This window comes from Hippocampus zosterae, chromosome 8, assembly GCF_025434085.1.
Source record: "Hippocampus zosterae strain Florida chromosome 8, ASM2543408v3, whole genome shotgun sequence".
Taxonomy (NCBI): Eukaryota; Metazoa; Chordata; class Actinopteri; order Syngnathiformes; family Syngnathidae; genus Hippocampus; species Hippocampus zosterae.
The window spans coordinates 14,189,445-14,212,653 of NC_067458.1; the positions used below are offsets into that span (position 1 = coordinate 14,189,445).

The window sequence follows — 23,209 nt, forward strand, 5'->3', positions numbered from 1 at the left end:
CTGCTGACCCCAGCAGAGTCAACATCCCCCCCCCGCCCCCCCGATCTTACAAATATAGCTGCTGTTGAAAACTTCACTGGCAATTCACTGGCAATGCGGCTTCTCTTCAATGAAGTGAATAGTGAACTCATTTCCTGCCCGTTCAGTTGACCTTCTCGTGAGCGTTAACACGTTTCCACATCGGAGTTTTATTGCTTATGTTGTCGAAATGCAGATGATCTAAATATTTCCTTTGATGCTTTTTTATTAGGAAAAACGAAGCTCAATAGGGTCCAACTGTGTTTGCTGCTGTTGCTTTTAATATTCTAAATAAAGTTGCACAGGGTCGTTCAAGTGGTTTTAGTTCATTCTAGGTGTGATGGTGAACCGGGTCTTGCACGCTCACAGCTTTTGGGGGGCTTCTTGGCACCACTTAAATAAATTAGAGACATTGTAAACAACGTATTCCCCTCTACATAAAGATGACCACGTGCGATTTTGAAGAACAACTTCTGTTACAAATTGCAAAAGGGCTCCACCTACTTATTAACGGAAAGCTTTCCAAAGGGCTCACCTTGTGGGCTGGTCACCTAGCAGCAGAGACACAAACAAGGCTAAATAAGAGGGACGCCGCGCTGTGTGGTTTACAGAATCTCCTCATCTGTCAGAAATGTTGCCATTTGTTTGGGATGTGACCGCGATCTTGTCATGTCATTGGCATGACGTGCACAAACGACGAATGTTGGACATTAAATAATTGTCCGATAAGTACGTGGCAACATTATTTATTGGCATTTTTTTAAGTGGAATTTTATCGTATGCCGCATCATCTTTCATTCATTCATTCATCATCCGAACCGCTTGATCCTCACTAGGGTCGCGGGGGGTGCTGGAGCCTATCCCAGCCGTCTTCGGGTAGTAGGCGGGGGACACCCTGAATCGGTTGCCAGCCAATCACAGGGCAGCCGCATCATCTTGACAATCTTTAATTATGTCATGTGCAGAGCAAGTCTTTTTTGGACCTTTGAGGGGAAAAAAAAATTCAAATAGCTTTTGCAACACTTTCTCACTGTAATTTTGTCTTTCTGAACTTTTTTTTTTTTAACTTTCATGTGGGTCTTCACTCATCCCAGCCAAGAATAACGTGCTGCCTGGTACGTTGTGGTTTTCTGTGATGTGCTGGCAGTTGTATCCCCCTTCATGTTATCCGCACGCTGCTTAATTCTACAGTACAGCCTGGGTGAGGGTTATGGTCAAAACATTCACATTTTACACACACATCTGTCAGCATGTTGAAGGCCTCAGCTCAGACTTTACGTGTGGTGCGAGTGAATAAGAGATTAATAGGACACAGGCTTAGTGTCATTTCACTGGTAGGATGATGTCATTCGAGTTTGTCGAGCAACAGGAGGATTTAAAAGTCAGAGTTGACTTAACATACATACATCGGGCCGCCTTCCGCAATCATTTTTCGTCCTATCGATTGTATTTGACAACTCTTCATCAAGTCAGCTCACCGTGCCGGTTGGTTTTCATGTTTCTTAGAATATTCTTTTTAATTGACCTAGTTTTAAGGCAACTGAATCACGTCCAGGCTTGTCGGTTGACTGCACAGATTGTTCGAATCATTCTACACTCATTAGGAATGTTAAATGATTTAAGAAAGTATTGTAGGTTTTTTTGGAAACATGCTCTCAATTGTTTTGTCATCCTCACACTGCTTTAGGCATGTAGGACTGTTTTTTTTTTTTCTTTTCAGAAAACTGAGGTATCCGCAGTCAGCCTTCATCAGCTGCTTAAGTCATGACTCACACAATGACCCTGCTGTTTTACTTCTGTGCTACTACTGCAGTGAGAAAATGTAAAACCCAGCCAAATATTTTCTGTGTATCAAAAGTTTATCCCGTGGTGGCACATGGCAAGTGTATACAAAAAATGAGATTCCGCTCATTTTCCGCTTTGTCTTCTGGGTTTTTTTTCTTTTTTTTTTTAACACGATGAACCCAGATGACATCCACAGTCTGCGGGGTCTAGGATTGAGTAACATGGCAAAGACATCACACCATATTGGAACATGTTAGTTACTTCAAAAGTCATCTGTTACTGGCTCTGGCTCCCCCAGTATGTGACTGTCGCCATCTGGATGCTTTGGTCCTAAATTAGCCTCCCCATTGCTTCATCCTCCTCACCTTGGGGCAGGAGTGTCAAATTCATTTTTGTCACGGCCACATTGTAGTTACGGTTTCCCTTGGAGACCATATAAATGTTTAATCCCCTCCATATATTACATACAGAACGCACAACAAATTAATGAATAACTAGTTTTAAAAACAGAAGTCAAGAATAATGACTGTTCATGTGGATTACATATGACAATTTGAAATTTTGGTTCAGACTTTAGCAAGCATCATGGAACGTGACATGCTTGATTTGTTTTCGCGGGCCACATAAAATGATGTGGCGAGCCAGATTTGGCCCCCGGGCCTTGACTTTGATGCCTGTGCTTTAGGGCGATAAGAGGCACACACTAACGGGTTAGACCTGAGAATGCTTTCCTGTCCAATGCGTCAGGGCGGATTTCTGATTGGCTTTAATTGAGTCCGATGTCTGCAATGCTTTGTCACCTGCGAGGTACTTAGTAGGACACTGTCACTTGCTGAACATACTTAAGATGAGAAGTCAGCGTTCTTACTTGAAGACATTGTTCCTATGTGCCTTCAGAAGACTACTATTCATGATTAACGGTCATACTTTTGGACCGTCATCATGAAATTAAGTCATTACGCATGCAAAGTGCAGCATCACTGACTCTGTTTTTCCAACGACGTGGTCAAAGAATGCAGAAAAAAAAACTTTTATGAGGAGAATTATGTCATTGTCAGCCTGTTTCCAGCTAAGACACAATAAAATGCCATGTTATACATGACAACTTTTCCTGGCAGCCCAGTCTACTCACAACCCAAACAAAAGGGCTGACTGTGGTTTGTGGTAAATCAGCTAATGGTGTAAATGGACAGAGCAGTTGCAACTGGAAGTTGCACGGTTGGACGCTGCCCGATATAGAAAAACTCGGTGGCTTTTCATCATGGTCTATCAGTGGGAGGCCAAAGGGAGGATATGAGTTTGATTCCATCCTATTGTTTCAATACAGGATGACTTTATGGTACCAGTGCCCAAGAAATGAAGCACATCTCTCTACCAGCCAGCTGGTTTTAATGGTGGTGGTCATTTTTTTTAAAAGGAGCGTTTTGTTTTGATTGGTCTCGTGGTGTTTTTCCTCGCCAGATTGTTGGGGATTTCCTCTCTTACCCTGGAGACTTCCTGTTATCTAACCTGTGACTCAGCCAGTGAAAAGATTTCTTCTACTAAAGTCCCCCCCCCCCCCCACCCCCAAGATTACTACATTTGATTGATTTTCCCAAACAATCTTATCTAACTTTGTTGTAAGTACGACATCTCTCTCCATTATGATGCATTGCGCTCCAAATCTCTCTTGTAATTTATGCAACTCTTGGGTGACTCTGGATTTATAGTGTTTTACAATAATGGCACTTGATTCCTACTCTGCGACGGAAAAGCTGAGTGACCATGATAAATATGATGTCTGTATTGCAAAATAGTGGAAAGTTATTTTTAAAAGAACCACCTAACTCATTCACTCCCAAAGACGTTTTTAAACGTCTTTTCAGACTTGGTCTAGAATTGGCGGTTACTGAATGAGTTTAGAGAGGCCATCCGAGAATCCTGAGAGGCTCTTCTAAAATATGAGCGAGCCAAAAGATAAAATCAACATTGGATGAATCACGTCACATACATTAAATAGAAACATGTTCAGTCGAAGAATAAATTTAATAACCTTTGGCACTGCTTTCAATTCATCCAGAATAATATCTAAAAATCTGGCAGCTTTACAGATTCAATAACAAATTTTTTCATAGTTCTACCTTTGAATATGTTTGAATATGATCGCAGTGCTTTGTCTGTTTGAAATTTGTTGGTTGCGAAACTATTTTCATTTCTGGATAGGGAGGAGAAGGTAGCATGGCTGCACACACGCTCATTCTTTTAGCAGTGTGAACATGGTGTGGATTTAGTCACATTGAGCACTCAAAATGTGAGCAAATATGATGGAATCAACCAACACGTATTATGGCAAATAATAGGACAGGGAATTGTTGGCTCTTGTGAAATATAAATGGCCGTGTCGGTTTTCCAGTTTATGTGAACTATTTAAAATTGCCCCCTCGTGATATGATGTCAGGTCTGTGCAAGGACCACAAATCAAATACCGAAACACCCTTATGGCACTTCACCTCCTCTTTTGGGTTTAATTACAAAAAAAAAAAAAAAATCATGGCAACTGTTATCTCACTTATGTCACACACAAGAGTTCTCCGAAGAGTAATTCACTTCAGTACAGTTGAAGTTGAGCAAGGGCAACTGAAATATAGGCGAGTTGTGCCCGAGGGTTTCTTGTCCAACAGCTGGGTGGGGTGAAGTCTGGCCCCTGCTGACCTACACTTGTTTTCCTTCGTCATTCTTCTCCTCCCTAGAAAGAGTCTTAAAAGTGATTTTGCTCAAGAAACCCCAGCTTGGATGTGAACTCACAATAGTAATTCAGAAACACCTCACTCAGTAAATAGTAAGGAAATATTGGCTGTGACTTATACAGACCGCGGCGTGAAATCTTAGGTGACAACATCGACAATACTGTACAGATGTTCGCAAGAGTTTCAGAACCCTGTGACCACCGATTTTGTATCTCATCCAAGTTTGCTCTTAGCTATTTTCCTTTCTCCAGTTATGCTCACTTTCTTTCTTTTTAATGTGTTTTATTTCAGGGCTAATATATTTTTGACATCACCCGAGGTTTGCATTCATCAATTGATTCTGCGTGTTAACCACTTTGAGTTGAACCCAGCGACTCACGGATGTGACATTTCTACACTGTGCTGCAGGCTGAAGTCGCTCTGCCCTTGAGGCACGCAATTAGGCAAATGGGCTTTTTATGTTGTGAAACACTCTTGTTTGAAAATGTCACTGGGTAGGATGTATTGTGAAGATTGAGTTTAAAATGACTGTCAGAATATGACAGTTAATCCTACAGCGTTCAAAAGTCAGCCACGCCAATGGTTTAAGGCTTGCTGACGTTAGCTTAAAGTTTAAGCTAACGTCAGCATGTGTGTTTATCTTTGGGATTTCTAACCATAGATCTTCAAATGTTATGATGTTGTGGCAATGGTGAGTCTGTTTGGTCACTCATCTGGTGTTGACTCTGCAAAAATAACTGCTTTTGTCAATCGAAAAGCATCTTACAGCAACAAGAGCCATATCGACTCAAGTTGAAACCATAAAGGGAAAAATATCTTTAGGTTTCAGTTCTGATTGTATCTTTCCTCACATTAGTACAATGAAGTAGTACACTTTTTTTGTAGTAGTTCTCAGAGCCTCCGCAGTAGCGATTTTTAGTGGCAATTGGCATCCATTCCTGTCAAAGTCACAGCCTTGACATTAAGTGGAGCTTAGTGTCGCAGCCGCCTGACTGAATGTTCCGGATTCTTGGAAGAGCAGATAGAACAGACCGCACACCATAACTTGTGTTGTGTTATTTGGCTGTCGAGAAGTGGGACAGCGGCGCACAAAGTGGCGCAATACTGCTGAGGTTTGTGGACAATCGAGAGCCAAGATTTAACAGCATCTGCGCCATTATGCAAGTGCTGCAGCTCGTCATGATTCATTCTTCTCATGCTGTGAGGCCAGAGAGTTTCTTCAACCCAACGGGAAGTACATGCAGATACACGTTCATGCATGTATACAAAGACATTAAAAAAAAATAAGAAGCTGCCTGAGATGCAGTGCTGCACACAGAGGTGGGGAATCCCTTGCAGGTGGAAGACAACAACAAGCAATATCTGAGCACGTGTCCTCTGACACATGCACATAATTTCCTGCTTTTCTACAGCTCAAACTGATCCCACACTGACTTCTGTGTAACCTCAACAACAGAGTACAGCTCATGTTTTTATTTCCCAAGCAGCTCTTAAGACACGGCGTGGGTATTTCGAACTTATAGTAAAATGCATGCAGATTTTATTGCCTGTGGCCCAGCATGACCACAGGAGAAATTAATGCCAGGTGGCTTATTTCTGCTATGTTAGCTGAGGGAAGCTGATGGATATCTCTGTGTGCCTATTTTATTTTTTCAGGGTTGACTGGTGGCAAGGCAGAACACTCTGGTCAGTCACTTACTGGGAAAAACAGCGCACACAGAAATATTTATTCCACATGGGGTCGTCTGCAAGTAGTGGTTAGAAAGCACGTTGGAATGAATCATGTGCTATTGTGTCGTCACTTGGCAGTCCGTTCTGAATGCCAGACTCCTTCAGCCATGCTTGGGATTTTAATAGTCATTATTTATTCAATATAATGGCTCACTAAGAATTAACTAAGAATAACAACATGAGATAAAAATAGGCATTAGGAACTTAAATCTCACCCCAAGAGTCATTCAAGGCTCTACTTGTCATGTTTCCTGATGTTTTTCAAAATAGACTGACATTTGTAAGCTTATAGCCCAAGAAATTCTCTCTTTCACTTTGTCAGACTTATTTCACTCAAGTCCTTAAATAGCACTGTGTAATGTCAACAATGTAGAGCATGCAGACTCACGGCACTCTGAGACCCTCATGGGTGGCCATGCAAGATTGAGTGCAAAAGGATATCAAATCTGAAATATGTTGTCGTCAATGATACAAACATTATAATGAGTCGGTTTTGGGTCTGGTTCCACTTCTGCTTACCCCGCCGCATCAGGAGGAAATCCATATCTGAAATTCGGCTTTGTGTATTGTCAGAGCACGATTTCTCTAAATAGTGCAATCATTGAGACACAGTCTTCTATTACTGTATTGGCCCGAATATAAGACGGTCTTTTTCGCATTGAAATTAGACTGAAAAAGCGGGGGTCGTCTTATATTAAGGGTCTAGACATTATACCCATTCACGATGCTAGATGGCGCCAGATAGCATTGAAGTGAATGCTGATCTTGACTCCTCAGGCCAAAGCGAACCCCTGTCACGAAGAATAAAAATTATTTTCTGTATAAAAAATAATTATTATTTTCTGTATAAAAATGTATTTGGTGTTCAAAAAGAATTTTTTCAAACTTGAGTCTTGAAAAAGAGGGGGTCGTCTTATAATCAGGGCCGTCTTATATTCGGGCCAATACGGTATGTCTTTAGAACAGCAATATACAGTAAACCTATATTCGACCACATTGCAAACAATTTCCTGCCCCCATGTGAGCCTTACATTAGTGACAAAGAACATCAGTGGGCAGGATTTAAGTGGAGCCATATTATAGAAGACATATGACGCATATACTCTACTGACAGGTCTGAAGAACTGCATGGGAGGATTTATTGGATGGTTTTTTGTAGAACGCCTCATGTGTTATGAGCCCCACCCCCCACCCCCATCAGAGCATACTGTATGTCATAAAAGTTCATACGGGATCAAACACCTGAACTAAGCCATTTACTCTAAGCATGACTCCAAGTATGATCCGTCTTATCTAACGCCGACCATACTGTTGCCTAATCTGAGAGATGTCTGTGGAATGCGAGGCATGCCGGGTGCTGAGAAGTCTCACTAAAGGGTCACCTGCCTGGCACCTACCACGGCACATGGAACCTCTTCCGCCCCCAACACACAAATGCACTCTCAAATTCCTCTCATGTCCAAACTCTCACAAGTAAACCGCATCAAAGGAGGAAGACTTGGAGACAAGATGGTGAACGAGATAGTCAGTTTAAACTGTTTAAAACTGTCAATCAGTCATGGGTGGAAGGCCTGCTGAGCACCCAGCCACAGAGCCAAAGGCAACTAAACTGGACAGTTGTGAAACAATACAGTCAGTGGCTCACACCCGCACACAGATGATTGAGCCTTGCACGCACACACTCGCGCGCGCACACACACACACAGATATAGGTATATATGAGTGAATGTCGGCTATTTTTTGAAAGAAGTCGCAGAAGGCGCACACGGCGGGACCGTTCCAACGGGTTCAGACGCGTCACTTTGGTGTGCAGCCCAAAGTGTGTGTATTGGTGTGCTTGTGGGTGTGTGACTTGAATTCCTGTCGGCATGCTGTGTGTCAAGGATGCTACATCTGTGTAATGCGACAGCAGCAACATGAGCCATGTTCACCACAAGACCAGACCCAGTCCTTTTGAGGCCTCCCCCAATCGTTACCGATTGGCCAGTCTATGAAATTCTGATATTTTAGACCACACCTCTGGATGACAGTTTATACAATATATGAAGGAAATCTTACCGGTTTCACTTTTCTTTACCATCTCTAAACAACTGAAAGAGCTGTTATTTCCACATTATTTGCATCCTTTTGCGATGCATTGGATTTATGGTCGTCTGCCACATTTTTTTTTATTTTAGTTATAATTGTATTTGGAACATGGGTTCATTTTGTGACTTTTTAATCAATACCTGCAGCAAAGTCTTAAAAACAAGTCCCAATAAAACTAATCAATCTGTTTTCTTACTTAAGTGATCATTTAAACTCTAATAATGTTTTCATTCTGTTGGCATGTTGAATGCTTGAGATAATCCAGACGGTCCAGTAGTTTCTTCCACCGCAGGTCATGCTTAATTTTCGCAGAAAAGTCCCGGTAAAGAAGGAAAAATATAATATGACTTTATGTGGCCTTCACCAAAGTCATTGTTTCTGTGTGACAAGTATGATAAACCAGACTCGCAACTATTACACTTTAATAGTCGACTTCTGACTTCATTGTGTCATGAATTAACGTCTTTGTGGGAAACGAGTCATCACACATCATAATTGGCGTTTCTATCGAAGATTCATGGTCACTCACTGTCGTGTCAGCCACAAAACAATTTAATTTATGGCAGCACACTCCAACTCTCACTAAGTTTGTGTAAAAGGCCAGAAGAAATGCCGTGATATGTCAACCCGTCTGACATGGCTAAGCGACGAGCGGTTCTCCAAACATTGGGAGAACATATCTGGCAGAGGAAACTTCCAAATAAGATCATGACAGAAGTGGTTTACTGTTAAAATGCACTTAGAATAAATCTAAGTTAGTTGGGTTTTTTTACTGTCGCATCCAAACATGCGCCAAAACACCTCTTAGTGGTTGGACATGACATGATGTGCATTCATTTCTCAGTGTGTCCACATTCACAGGTCCAGCCTTTCAACAGCTTTTCAAACCAAGACCCTAAACTCTTCAGATTTTACAAAGATTAGTCTAATAATGCTTTTCTGTAATAATTGCACAATATTTTATTTCAAGTTAGGTCAGTGAATGTAGAGGTCAATCTTAAAATAACAATGGCTTTACTCTGAAATGACAAGGAAATAAGAAGAAAGATCTAATTTGCTCGTGGACTAACCTCTTGGTCTCCTGCAGTCTAAGGGGCGAATTAAAAAGTAATGAAAAATAAACAACGTGCACATTTCATGTTGCTGTAATCGGCGTTTTGAGCGATGATAAAAAGACAAGAAGCATGCTATCTTTTATCTTTGAATTCTCATTCGAGGTTTCTGTCTGAGCATGGAAGTTGTAAATGCATGAAAAAAAATGCGGGCACTATTTTTGTTCCCAGCAAAAGTCTAACTCAAAGCATGACCTGGCTGTGCGCATGGAGGGTGTTTTCTTTCATTTGGTATTTTCTTGACATTTCTGCTGTTGTGGGAGTGAACACAGCCGACTTGGGTCACGGGCAATGGAAAAGGGTTCCTAGCATTCCCTTTAAATTCGGTGCAGGAGAAGGACAAATTGACATAGCAAAAACAGATTAGCGAGAGTCAAAAGGCGCAAAGTTCTTTTATGAGCAACTGCAAGATCTCCACTTGTGGATGATGTTTACCGCTGTGAGATGGGCACTTGGAGACAGCTTTTTGACCCCGTTTGTGCATCTGTGTGACAACCCACCCACTCATGTACTGTAGCTCTACCACAGACGGGGGTGGTGCTTTTAAAAATATACAGTATTAAAGATGTTAATCATTCATTCAAATCGTTGATTTGTACAATGACTTAAGAGGGTTTTGATGCACGCTGGTGTCATACTTAGGAATGAAATACAATGACATCCACCACACACGTAAGCGGAGCTCAGAATGTGTCTGCCCGCACCTCGATCAAATCCACCAAAATTGCATGACACCACCTATGCCACAACTTCCACCTGTTTTATACCTGATGTGCGCTGTCTGCAAATAGAGCCCAAGTTGACATATTTTTAATCCTATTTGGATACTGTCAACTCAATTAGGAAACGGGGACTTTAGGTGCAAGTCAGAGAGCTCTAATTGTAATATAAACCAGTCGCACATGAGTATGAGTTGCAGGACCAGCCGAATTACGAGAAAAAGGGTGACTTACATTCATTCATAAATATAGTAAATACATTTTGCTTTCTGTGGGGTATGTATCGAGTATGTGGGGGGCCGCAGCAGGCGAGGGCTGAGAATGTATGAATGTCGCCATTGTGTGCGCATTGACTGACTCCCACACACATTGGCAGTGTGTCATTTTGGCTCTTTGTTGTGTGCATTTGTCTACTTAAGAATTAGCATTTACACGCCATCGTTCTGGTTAGGCTAGTGGAGAGGCTTATTAAGTCGACACTGATGTGAGACCATTGACCTCGGAGCCCCGTCGTCCTTGTAAATGTTTGAAGTGACACTCCTTTGAGATTGAAAATCCCTTTCTCTTCCCAGGTGATTTTAGAAAATCAACTAAGTGCCTTGGTTTCCTGTTAACCCCCCCTCTGATGGTGGCAACATCTGTGCCCTTTTCCTTGCATTCCGAAGAGTTTCGAATATACACTTATAGTTCCTTTCCTCCAACAAGACTGTCCATTTTTATTTTGTTTGAGCAATGGGTGGGGGGAAAAATTCCATGAATTAACCACAATGTCAAACTTTTTTTTTTTTTACATTTAGCTCACTAGAAGTTCCTGTTTGCAAATATTTGTGGGTTTGCATGTGTGGGCTCCAGTTCCACTCTGTGTAGACCTTTAACAAACACAGTCAACGAAAGCGACGTGAGAAAGACAAAACACAACTGTGCGCCACAGTGTTTTCATTTCCAGTCCAGGAACAGATCACTTCACGTGAAAGGAAACAGTTGTGGATTAGCAAATAGTAGCGTCAAAGTACGAGACGCCAGGCTAGCCGATCCTATTTTTAGTTCTTGGGAGAAAAGAGTGTGTGCCACTGTTTTCTAGGAGAGAATGTGAGCGAGTTGGAGGTGGTGGTGTTTGGGGTGGGGGCGGGGGGCATGAAAGACATTATGGCCCATTTTCCACCCTGTCGGCATTACTTTAAACATTCACACACCTTTTTGAGGTTTCCAACACAAAGCTGCCCTTTTTAGGCCCTCAACCTGCTCAGGAAGCTCAATCAGACATGCTAAAACTCTGATGCTTGACTGGGGACACAGTAGCTGATGTGGTGTCAGTTTGCTTTGGGAAAGAGTCACATTTTCTCCCCGTGTGTGAACTCGGTCGCCGCTTCAAATGAGCCGTCACCGGAGATGGAAAGGAAGCGGACGTTTCCCCTTCCACCGAATGGTGTCAGCTGCAAGGCAGACACGGCTACAAATGTTGAAACAATCAACCTATTTCAAGTAGCTTGGTGCAAATTGGCTCATGATGGTTGTGAGCTCATATTTGGGATCACGCTCAAGTATTTTACATGGACTAAAGTATTGACGCACCTTTCTAACTGTCAGCTTGCACAGTTCTTGGAAAGGACTGTGCCTGTGGGATTCTTTTGTCCATTCATCCCCAACAGCATGTGTCAGAGGTCCTGGCTTATACGATGTCCTTGCCCATCAGGAAATTGTTTAATGTGGTTGAGGTCAGGGCTCTCGAGTTCTTCCTCACCAAATTCATCCAAGTTTGGATGTACACTGGAGCAGAAGCTGACCCTTTCAGAAATATAATCATGATGTTATACAAAATGTGATTTTGTTTTACTTGGAAAAAAATGGCGGCCCGGTGGTCAACTGGTTTGCGCGTCGACCTCATAGTGCAGAGGTCGATGGTTTGATCCCGGCTCCGGCCTTCCTGTGTGGCATTTGCATGTCTGCATAGGTTTTCTCTGGGTACGCTGGTTGCCTCTCACATTCCAAAAACATGGCATGGCAGGCTGATTGTGCACTCTAAATTGTTCCTATGTGTGACTGTCTGCGCGGATGGTTGTTTGCCTCTGTGTGCCCTGCGGTGGCCGGCAACCAGTTCGGGGTATCCCCGCATACTGTCCGACGACAGCTGGGATAGGCACCAGTACGCCCCGCGACCCTTGTGAGGATAAGCGGATCCGAAAATGGATGGATGAATGAAAAAACGTTTTCGCGCAACCCCCCCCCCCCCTTTTTTTTAGAGAGATTTGACAACTCCCAAGTTCAATTAAAAAATTGTAGTTACATGTCAATTGCCTTTGTTAATCGTTTATTTCCTTATATTCGTATGTGTATTGTTGTGCCATTTCAGCCAGGCACCTATGGGTAGTTTGGTGTACTTGTGTAGACTGTAACGAACACGTCGAGAAGTAAAATGTGAATCGTCACTTTTGGCACTGTTATCGTCATTTCATGGAAACCGCGTCATAAGGGAATACCTCTTAAGATATACAATTAGCACTGATTGTTCGTTCGGATGTAGTTAATTGGAACTGTTGCTCAAGATCATCAAAAATTCAAATGTATTCATGAAGCCACTCTGCTTTGGTGAACATTGAGTCCCGACAAATGAGTTCCTGCCTTTTTCCCCCGAATGAAAGCCAGAAATTCTCAACTCCTTCCGTCTGTTGTCTGACACATTATTCATTGGGGCAGCCTACAGCCTGTCTGCCAGCCCAGGATTCAAAGAAAGGATCGACGATAGAACCCACTGAGGGTAGGCAAGTCCTGCCTCGTGTGTATTTCCGAGCTAATGAAAGAAGCTTTCTGGTGGCGTCGGCGGCGAGGCCTTTTCCAGAAATTCCTTAGGCATGATCTTATAGGAGGAACACTGTGGTCCAGGGTGGGGACAAGACATACAGAAAGAGGCCACTGTGCAGAGCTGTCAGCGAGTAATGGACAGATTAGAGGAAAGGGCGGTGGGATGGGAGCACACGTGTGTAGACCGCTTTCATCCATGACATCACCAACAGCATTTTGGACTATTTTTTTTTCCAACCCCATATGCGTATGACCTGTTTCCTCGCGCGCATGGGAAACACAAGTTACCATGTCATATGTTCAAGTTGTATTTGAAGTAGCAGTAAAGGAAAAACACATTTTTCGCTGGCACGTGTAGCCGGAGATTCGAGGACTTGAGTGATTAAAAACGATCACGATCAAAGAAAGCACGCGTTAAAGCAATTATGCATCCATCACAGCTGCTTAGTTAACGGATCTAAAGGAACATGGTGGAAAGGGTGATTTTTTTTTCTGAAACATTCAGGTGCATTTACAAAAATGTATCTCTTGATAAGACGACTCATATTTTCGCCGTTCGGACATCTGAAATCTGACAAGATATTTTCCATCCGAAATGGGAGACAGCGATGTATTCACCAGCCAGTTAGACAAATGTTCATTTAGTGTGACCTTCATGCCACATTTTACTGCCAAGTATTCTTGCCAAGCGTAGCTGCTACTGTACTGTCACGTAACATAGCAAATGGCAAACACGAAACCCGAGCTAATTATTTACACTCTGAAAACAGCTGGGTCAAAAACAAGCCAATTCATGTCAAAACTGGACCAGCCCGACTAACTTGGGTCAGTTTGACCTAAATTCCAAGATTGTTTTCGACAAAACAACCTTAAATATTTGGTTTGTTTTCCGCAAAATAACCTAAAGTTGGGTCAAATTGACCCCATTTTCTGGGTCAGTCTACGTTTTAACCCTGCAGTTTTAAGGGTGTATGTCAAACATTTACGTGGCTTTTTGTGGTTTTAAACCAGATTGCGGTCAAAGTTGGACCTCAGTGAAAGAAAGAAACAAATACTCCATTCTAAACTGTTATAGTGAGTTTAGTAGAGGTGTGCATTATAACTCAAGTCGCGGCCAAAGCAATTATTTAATATTTTGCTTTGAGAAATAACCGTTCCCGTCAGACTTGACCCAACGACGGCTAAAATTGTTCAGAGAAAAGATCTTATGACACTGAAAGTTCGTTTTCTGGCATAAGATTAGACAGAAAGGTTGGCCCAGGATAATTCTGGTTATTAATGTGAAGAACTATGAGGAAGTTTCCACCCAGCGACTTGTTGACCTATAGATGGCTCTCTGAAAGGCATCTTAACTGTTGTTTTGCATCCAAAAAATAATAATTATACCATTTGTGGTTTGGGGCGGGCCCCCAACTTGGAACTACACCGGTTGGGTTTTGATGGAGTCCTAACCAGGCCTTGTTGCATGAACTGTTGAATCCTCCTCAGATGAGAGGCAAAATATCTTCAGAGACAACCAAAGCAGTCCACTTGTGATTGAAAGGAACTCGATGAATGAGAATATTCGGCCTTCTGTTTTCCAGCTATAGTCCACCCCCACTGCAATGAGGTGGCACAGTGATATTTGTTTGTTGATGTTTTAGGCGGGGCCATTAATCTTAACATTGTTAGTATGTGTTGTAAATGCTTGGATTTTTCCTTTCCGAAACAGCTCCCGGAAGAAAATCTGAATATTTTATTAGCTCCTACAACATTGGCCATGGCACTCTTCAGCCTCTAGTGGTTAAAATAAACATTGCAACAATATTTATCATCACAAAGATTCAAAAATCGCTACTACTTGGTAGATGTTATCAAGTTAACATTATGGTCAGTAGAAAACTTTCATTTCTCTTTTTTTTCAAATGTAGTTGGCCCCTTTGCTTTTTGTTGACGCTGTTTTGATCTTAGCGTCGTGAATACGACCATATGCCGTAATTGTCAGTTAAAGATTTTTAAACTCAGAACTCCTCGTCACCTCTTGTTGTCGATAAAAAGTTGGAATGTCTGAAGTTCCTGCGATTGGCTGGCAACCAGTTCAGGGTGTGCCCCGCCTACTGCCCGAAGACAGCTGGGATAGGCTCCGGCACGCCCCGCAACCCTTGTGAGAATAAGTGCATCAGAAAATGGATGGATGGATGTCTGAAGTTCAAATACATTTGCAATCGTAGTTCTGCTCTCAGCCACAGATTGGTCTGCTTTTGTTTACATGCCTATTTGGAGGATAAGCACCCGGTGACAAATTCCCCTTAAAGAGGTCCTCTCGGCACCCATAAAGTATAACCGCAGTAAATCACTAATACTAGCGTCAATATTCTTGCTTTTTGCTACAATCATAGGTTATGTTCCATTGTTGAATGTTGCATTCTGTCTGTTTGTAAATTAGCTGAAGGGTTTGTTTACAATGGGATGCTGCTACGCGGCAGCAGAGATTGCGAGCTAAGCTCTCGGTAAATGTTTTCTTTTGCCACCAGAGGAATGGCCTAAACGGATTTTTTAATCTCCTCAATGCTTCTGTCTGATAATGTATACAAATACTGGTGTCTCCGTTCTACACTAATAAGAAGGCTTACAAAATGTGAACATTCTCCTGTAGAACATTCCTGGAAGCCTGAATCAACCCCTCTCTGGCCTTATAAACCATCCTCAGCGTATTGTGCTCACAGATGTTTTCTGCTATATTGCATGCAATGAATCCATCGGATATTATAGACCCGAGACAGTAATAAGTACATGGAAGAGTTTAATTAAGTCTCATGTTTGAAATGTTTGCACACATTTGATTGGCCTGTAGAGTGTTTCCTTCCAGCAAAAGTTGCCTTCCAACCACAAAACACTGTATTCAAATTGCATGCATTTTATTATTATTTTTTTTATAAACGCTTATCCCGTTTACGATCAGGGCTAGGACTTCGGTCTATCCCTTCTGGCTCCACGCTGGAATGGTTCCCAGTTAGTTACAGGGTGATAAAGTGGCAATGGATGCCGTCATGGCATCTGCATGACAGTTAATTTATTTGAACTGGAAGAACGAGAGTAGACATGTGATGGATGTTGTCATGGATGTCAGGTAATGTCTGAACTAGTTTGACTACGACTTCAGAAAAAAGTGTCCCCGGTTGTCCGGGCCGGGCACACCCTCAAGTCGCAGCTGTTTTCCAAGCACGGGTGAGGTACTGGGATTTTTAATAAAAGATTACTGTTACCCTGTAGTCATCATGAGTTGTAAGGAAATGAGCCTGCTGTAGGTCTGGGAGTATTGACTTCTTGAAGCTAAGCGGGACGATCAGACAGGCACTGCGCCTGGAGTATGCTAATGTGTTTAGACCTGTCCCAGAATGTCTGAGTTACTGTTGACGACAAAATGTGATGTACTTTAATCTTCACATCTGGTTCTGATTTACTGCCGCTGATATAAAGCCTACAAGTTCTGAGCTCATTTTAAAAAAAATAGTTATCAGATGCTTTTTGACAGTGGCATACATATTTTTTGGTCGCAATGTGATCATCGGATCACTGGCGTCGCTCCAGATATATTTGTGTAGCATTAAATCAAGCGGGAGCCATGCTGAGGTTTGACAGGACCCTTTGCCCACATCAAGAGTTATTTTCTCAGTGCTGCAGGGCGGTCCGGCACTTCTTTTACAGGTGGTCCTTTTGCAGGAGGCCAAATATGAGGACTAAGTTTCTGAGTGGAAGTCTTTCACATTTAGATAAATGTAGGTAAAGGAAAAATGTATTCACACGCAATGCAAAATGTGTTCAAAGACTTGTTTTCATTCCTTGGCAGTAGTCGAATATGTCGCCGTGTTTGACATTCAAACACCCATATCAGCCATAAAATGATTTTCCAATTTGAAGGTTTTGGAACTTTTATAAACATTCCTTTCTTGACGTGTTTCTTTTCACAAAGTGGCATTCCTTTGAGAACGGACTGTTTGATGAGCACAATCTACAAGCGGAGAGAAATAGGCAGCCAAAAGCTCCAATGTAGCACCATAAGCCTTCAGAATTGCAGTCAAAACAAATGGCAAATCCGTTAGATCCCATGCATTCCAAACACAATTTCTTCCCAAATATGCGCTCTCGGCTGATATTTGGGGATTCTTCACTACCGAGTGTACGTTTGTATTGTGCAATCAACCAAGCCTTTGGGTGTGTAGCGAAGTCTTATGACCTTTACAATGTGAGACATTAGTTTGGAACTTGTTGCAAAAATATTCATTGGTGCTGTGATTGAGGTTGAGCCTTTTCACCTGAACAATTTTTGCCACAGCTCGACATTTGTTACGTTTGCAGTATTTGATGATTTCACGCATATGGCTTAGGTTCAGCTGTGCTCATCGTGCATAATGTTCAGGATTTGTCAGGGTGTTGGCTTGTGTCTTTATCACGTACAGGGGAAAAGATCCTAGTTTTCGTCTCCAGGACTACACGCCAAACATGTCAACAGATGAGTACCGCAGATAGCGATGTCGGGTTGCTGAATCAGCTTGAGCATACAGGCTTGCAGCAACACAGTAAAAGGCTGTTTTCTTCTGCTTAAAAGGCTGCCTTCTTCAACCGTCAGATAGAGACGGTCATCTTATCTGTTCCCTGCGCACTGGCGCACCCTCGATGGTACATCAACTGAAGGGTATCTCCTCAAAGCTCCCTTAAAAGGCACCCTGGCCAGGAGTGCAGCTGACACCATCTGAGTCGTGAGCCTTTCGGGGCCGACAAAGTATTTGCAGTCGAGGTTCATTTCCCATGTCAAATTGTCTTGGATCTGTCTTGCAAGTGGAATCAGTCTTCAACCAGAACTGGTTGACTCTGGGGAGAATATTTATTTATTAACTGTCACTCAGCGGACAATACAAGGGGCTTTCACTTGTGTACAGTAGACTGTGAGTTCGCCTGTAGCTTATTTCCTACAGGCGCAGTTGTAAACCATCCTGTTATTTTCATCCAAGCTCAGCTGTCAATCGAGAGTATGAGAAAACATGCAATCTGCTTTCGGTTTGCACCTGTCATCAGCTTGAAGGATTTCAACAGATGGAGTTAGGTGCCCCCCCCCCCCCCCTACCCAATGCAGCCAAACGGTTAATGTGGCTGCTTTGTGGCCAATCTTGTCCGCATCTGTCCGTCTGTATTCTTTCACATGACGATGTAATCACATCTTCGACCATCAAAAAAATAGAAGAAGGATTTACAGTTGAATATTTGTTTGTTCTTGTTGTTGTTGCAAAATTATCTTAATGTTGATCAGTTGATTTGGGCGATCAAATGTCCAATTTTTAAAACAAGCTGGCTTCTTTTGTTCTCATTTCGTTGCTAAGTCAGATGGGCAAGGAAATTGATCTGTCATGGCACATCAAATCATTGTTTTTGTTTTCTAATAATAGCCAGTAAAATTCAGACAACGTCATCAGGGATCTCAACATTGATTTCATTTGTCAGTGGGGAAATTGGTTTATGTTTGAAAATTGGTCTGCATGAAAAAAAATAACGTAAAGCTTGCCATTTGATAAATGTAAACTGTTAACATTTTTAAGAGATGAAAGATTGCCTCAAGTTGTATCCTCCCAACAAATCGATTCGCTTCAGAGAGCTCTCATGTCTTTTTTTTTTCATAAACAGATTTGTTCAGATGTTTTGCCCTGCCACAAAAAAATTGGGGGCCGGCTTCTTGGCTTTGCGAATGCCGCAGTGTGTTTATTCGAGAACGACAATAAGTGGAACCTCATTATAATGGTGGGGGTGGGGGGGGGGGACACTGTCACATTTTGTCACAGGGATGGTATCCAAAAAGGCACCAATAAAGGACTTTGTATTTGTAGATGAGATGATTGTCATGACTGTTGCTAATTGAACTTTTTTTAAAATAAAAATGTCATCGCCATCCATTGAAAACACGAATGAATCATTTTAGTGTAATGACAAACTCATCTCTGTTCTCCTCCAGCTGAAGCAGCCCGACAAAGCGGCGGCGGCAGCTCATACCTACTTCCAAGCCAATCCGGAACATGTGGAGATGAATAAGAACCTGGAACAGTACAAAGATCAACAGGGCGTCAAAGAGAGTCACTTTGTCGACCGAGAAGCTCGGCCACACCAGGTAAGGGAGGAGATATTTCAATATGGGGTTTTTGGGGTTTGTTTAGTTTTTTTTTAATCATCATTCGTCGGGCCCTAGCTTCAAGTCATTATTTCTCTGAAACAAAGAGACCTTCATTTTAACTACAGTGATCCCCCCGAATGTTTGCAGTTCAGCATTTGTCAATTTGCCGATTCACAGATTTTTGCGTCTTCAGGGAAATGCAATAAAAATCCTGCTTTGGTGCCATCTTGTGGCCTTTTGATGCCAAGGAACTGTTGAATTAACTTGAGGACCTTTGTTTAAAAAACAAATTAATTAATTAAAAAAGCATCTTTTGCCACCATCTTAAAAACCCCTTGAAGGGGGCCGACAAGATCTATCCATCCATCCAACCATTTTCTACCGCTTATCTGGGATCTGGTCGCGGGGGCAACAGTTTTAGCTGGGAAGCCGAGACTTCCCTCTCCCCAGCCACTTCTTCCAGCTCTCCCGAAGTGTTCCCAGTCCAACTAGGAGACATAGTCTCTCCAGCATGCCCTGGGTTGTCCCCTGGGTGGTCCTCCAGTCAGTGAGACATCCCCGGAACACCGCACCAGGGAGGCGTCCAGGAGGCATCCTAATCAGATGCCCGAGCCACCTCATCTGGCTCCTCTCAATGTGGAGGAGAAGCGGCTTGACTCTGAGCCTACAAGATGGCCATTGTAATTGAGTTCAGATTTTCTTCAGATACTTAATCTTAAGGGAACTATAATTTCTTGAGAAATCAGATTTATAATTAAGATATGTTATTTGTGGTGGCCCGGTGGTCCAGCGGTTAGCGCGTCGACCTCACAGTGCAGAGATACCGGTTCAATTCCAGCTCCAGCCTCCCTGTGTGGAGTTTGCATGTTCTCCCCGTGCCTGCATGGGTTTTCTCCGGGTACTGTGGTTTCCACTACATTCCAAAAACATGCTTGGCAGGCTGATTGAACACTCGAAATTGTCCCTAGATGGGAGTTTGAGCGCATATGGTTGTTCGTCTGTGTGCACTGCGATTGGCTGGCAACCAGTTCAGGGTGTCCCCCGCCTACTGCCTGAATACAGCTGGGATAGGATCCGGCACCCCCCGTCACCCTTGTGAGGATACGCAAATTGAAAAATGGATGGATGGATGTTATTTGTGACCCAACTTTCAACTGATTTTGAACTTGGAGTCATGATGGCACTTTATCAAAGCGTGTCTCCACATGACGGCCAATCTGCTTTCTCCACTGAATGGCTACTGAGCTCAGCATGACACTACAAGCTATATTTATGCTTTTCCTGGCAAAATGAGATCCTCGCGGATCGTACTAGCAGCTGGTCAGACGCAATTCCAAGTGACGCAAATCCCTGCTGGTCAACATTTGACACGGCTAAAAGTAACAAAAATAAACGTTAACTTACCCTGTTGCAGTCTGTCATCTTTCTGCCTTTCATTTCTTCTTGAATACAATTTCTCTATGTGGCCGGCAGCTGCATGTTGTCAAGTAAAGGAGAGTTCCCTAGTTCTCCTCCATTGTTGTTGGTGTGTCTCGTGCCGACAGATGCGTTCAATCCAACATGGCTTTCAAAACTTTCTGCGGTGCTCTTTCAAAGTGGAAAATTGAGACCGAGGTGAGTAGAGCTGAGCCAAGCCAAGTCAGTACTGTGCAGTGTAAAAGCGCACATCAGTTCATGTACTTGTATTTGGTTTGTGGCTGCAGGTTTTGGCCAAGATTCCTGATCGTTGTTTTTATTTCTATGCTTCACATACAATAAGGGGAAAAGTCATTGGAGAATGAAGGGCTCTTGATGTTATTGGCCTTTCAATGACTGGAAACTCCTTTAGCGCTGTTTGCAGTTAGTTTCTGCACACTGAAAAGCATGGAACTCTTTGTTTGCTCCTCCATTGGAGATCTTTCACCCTCTCTTACCCCACTCCCTGGTTTTTGTCTCAGCCCATATGTTAGACCACTGCATCAAGCTGCCTCTGAGTTACACCCTCAGCCCACATGGATCGAATCCGACCACGGCAATCTGTCATTCAAACCCACTTGCTATGCTGGTTTCGATTGCTCACCTTATAATGCCAGTCTAAACAGATATACTGTGAGCCATTACATTAATAGAACATTATTATTTTAAAATGTGGTGCTCATTTCTGTTTGCTTTGGCTTACTTCCCCCAAAACTCTGTTTCTGTTAGGTTGAAACAAAAGACTCAGTTCTCCTACTGTTATGCATGCCAGAGGACTAGATTTTTTATTTTATTTTAAATGAACCAGTTGCAGGTCGCTTTTATTGTATTTTTTTGACGCTGACAGAGAACAATACACAATGTGTGTGTGTGTGTGTGTGTGTGTGTGTGTGTGTGTGTGTGTGTCTGTGTGTGTTTTTAAACATATTCAGTATAAGTTTGACGTTTTTTTCTCCTTTGCAGCACTCCTTTAGCGCAGCGGTGACCTTATACGAGCAAGGCGACTACGTTGGGGCCAGCCATCTCTTCGAGGAGGCTCTGGTGGAGTACTACAAAGCCGATGTGGAATGCCGGGCCCTGTGTCAGGGGCAGCACCAATTTGAGGACCACGATCACCTTCGTTACCGTTACAGTCTCTATGAAGTCATTTCAGGTAAATACCAACACCACCCCAAACAAGCAATGCTTTAATCCGCTCTTGTGATGTATTTTCCTGCTCTGCGCACGCAACGGAGATTTTTATCCCGTATCAAACCAAAATCTCATTGCTTTTGAATGCCATATGAGACAAACCAATGAAACTAGTAAATCTGTGTAAGTTATGTGATTTACAAATGGCTTTGAACACAATTCACTCCAGATAGAAGATTGACCTTCACTTATTCCAGGTACTCTAATTTCGAAAAACTTTTCCGGATAAGAAGTCCTGAAAATCAAATTGCTGTTATATGTTCATTTTCTCAAACTATAGCCATTGTAACACTTGAATACTATAAGTGGAGTGTTACATGCTGGATGTGCAACAAGAAGTTATAAGCAAAGTTTTTGACCATAGTTTTTGGGGATGCATACATTTTATTGTTCTGGCTTTGTCATTACTAATTTCCTCTGTATTTTATATTATTCCCAATATTTTATTTATACCAATTGGAAAGGATACACACACACAAAAAAAACAGACCAGGGTGTAAGGAGACATTTCGTTACTGTACTGCTCTATCCACTTTTACTGGGAAGTTGTATTCTAGTTTGGAGCATATTTTTGGTTGAAATTGTCTTTTCTTTTTGTAGCATCGTGTATGTTTCAATGTTGCTAGCCAGATGGGATCTTCTAAGACATACTAGACCGGGGGTCGGTAACACGCGGCTCCAGAGCCGCATGCGGCTCTTTAGCGATATCTAGTGGCTCCCTGGAGCTTAATAAAAAAAATTTGAAAATGGAAAAAGATTTTGATAGTACGCTCATATAGCTCAAATAGATATACATAGATAGATACATGTTGCAGCTCCGAAAAAGGAGAGCTGTGGTGTTGTTTTTTTTAAAACGTACATTTTATTTATGCTTTTAACATTCTCGACAGACACGTCTGCGTTTGATCGTGCCTTCTCTCTTCTCGTTCAACTCGAAAGGCGTTCAAAGACAGCCTCAGAAAAATGGAAATTAATATTCACTTCACTGGCACTAAGAAAAGCGAAAATAAAGAACCAAAACAAAAAAATTACAAAATAAATTCTATGGGGATGTTTGTGAACACACATCAAAGGAATGAATAACAAACAATTCTGAGGCAGTCCAGTCTCCTACATACATACAGCATGTGTTTCCTTCATTGTAAGTTTTATAGAGGCTTTTGTTTTTTTTGCGGCTCCAGACATATTTGTTTTTCTTTTGTCCTATATGGCACTTTCAACCTTTTTGGTTGCTGACCCCTGTACTAGACAGTACTTTTGTTGCTTGTGTTTACTCTAGCCGTTTTGTTGATTTCTTTGTCCGTTGGACAGCAGTTTCCAAAGCCATAACACGGATGAGTCCTCATATGTCTAACATGAAAGCAATGAGCGCGATGAAGCTTTTTTTTTTTTTTACATCAACCTATCCTGACTGTTCTGTTTGGCCCTGAGCCTGAGCTAGGCTTT

At 42.3% G+C, this 23,209-nt stretch overlaps 1 protein-coding gene across 1 annotated transcript in view; it reads left to right on the forward strand.

Moving 5' to 3' along the window:
* p3h2 (prolyl 3-hydroxylase 2) overlaps nucleotides 1-23,209 on the forward strand; it is a 47,262-nt gene that overhangs the window by 9,328 nt on the left and 14,725 nt on the right. The window contains exons 2-3 of the mRNA XM_052074205.1: nucleotides 18,962-19,114; nucleotides 21,536-21,725. Coding sequence (XP_051930165.1) covers nucleotides 18,962-19,114; nucleotides 21,536-21,725 — 343 coding nt within the window. The remainder of the gene's footprint in view (nucleotides 1-18,961; nucleotides 19,115-21,535; nucleotides 21,726-23,209) is intronic.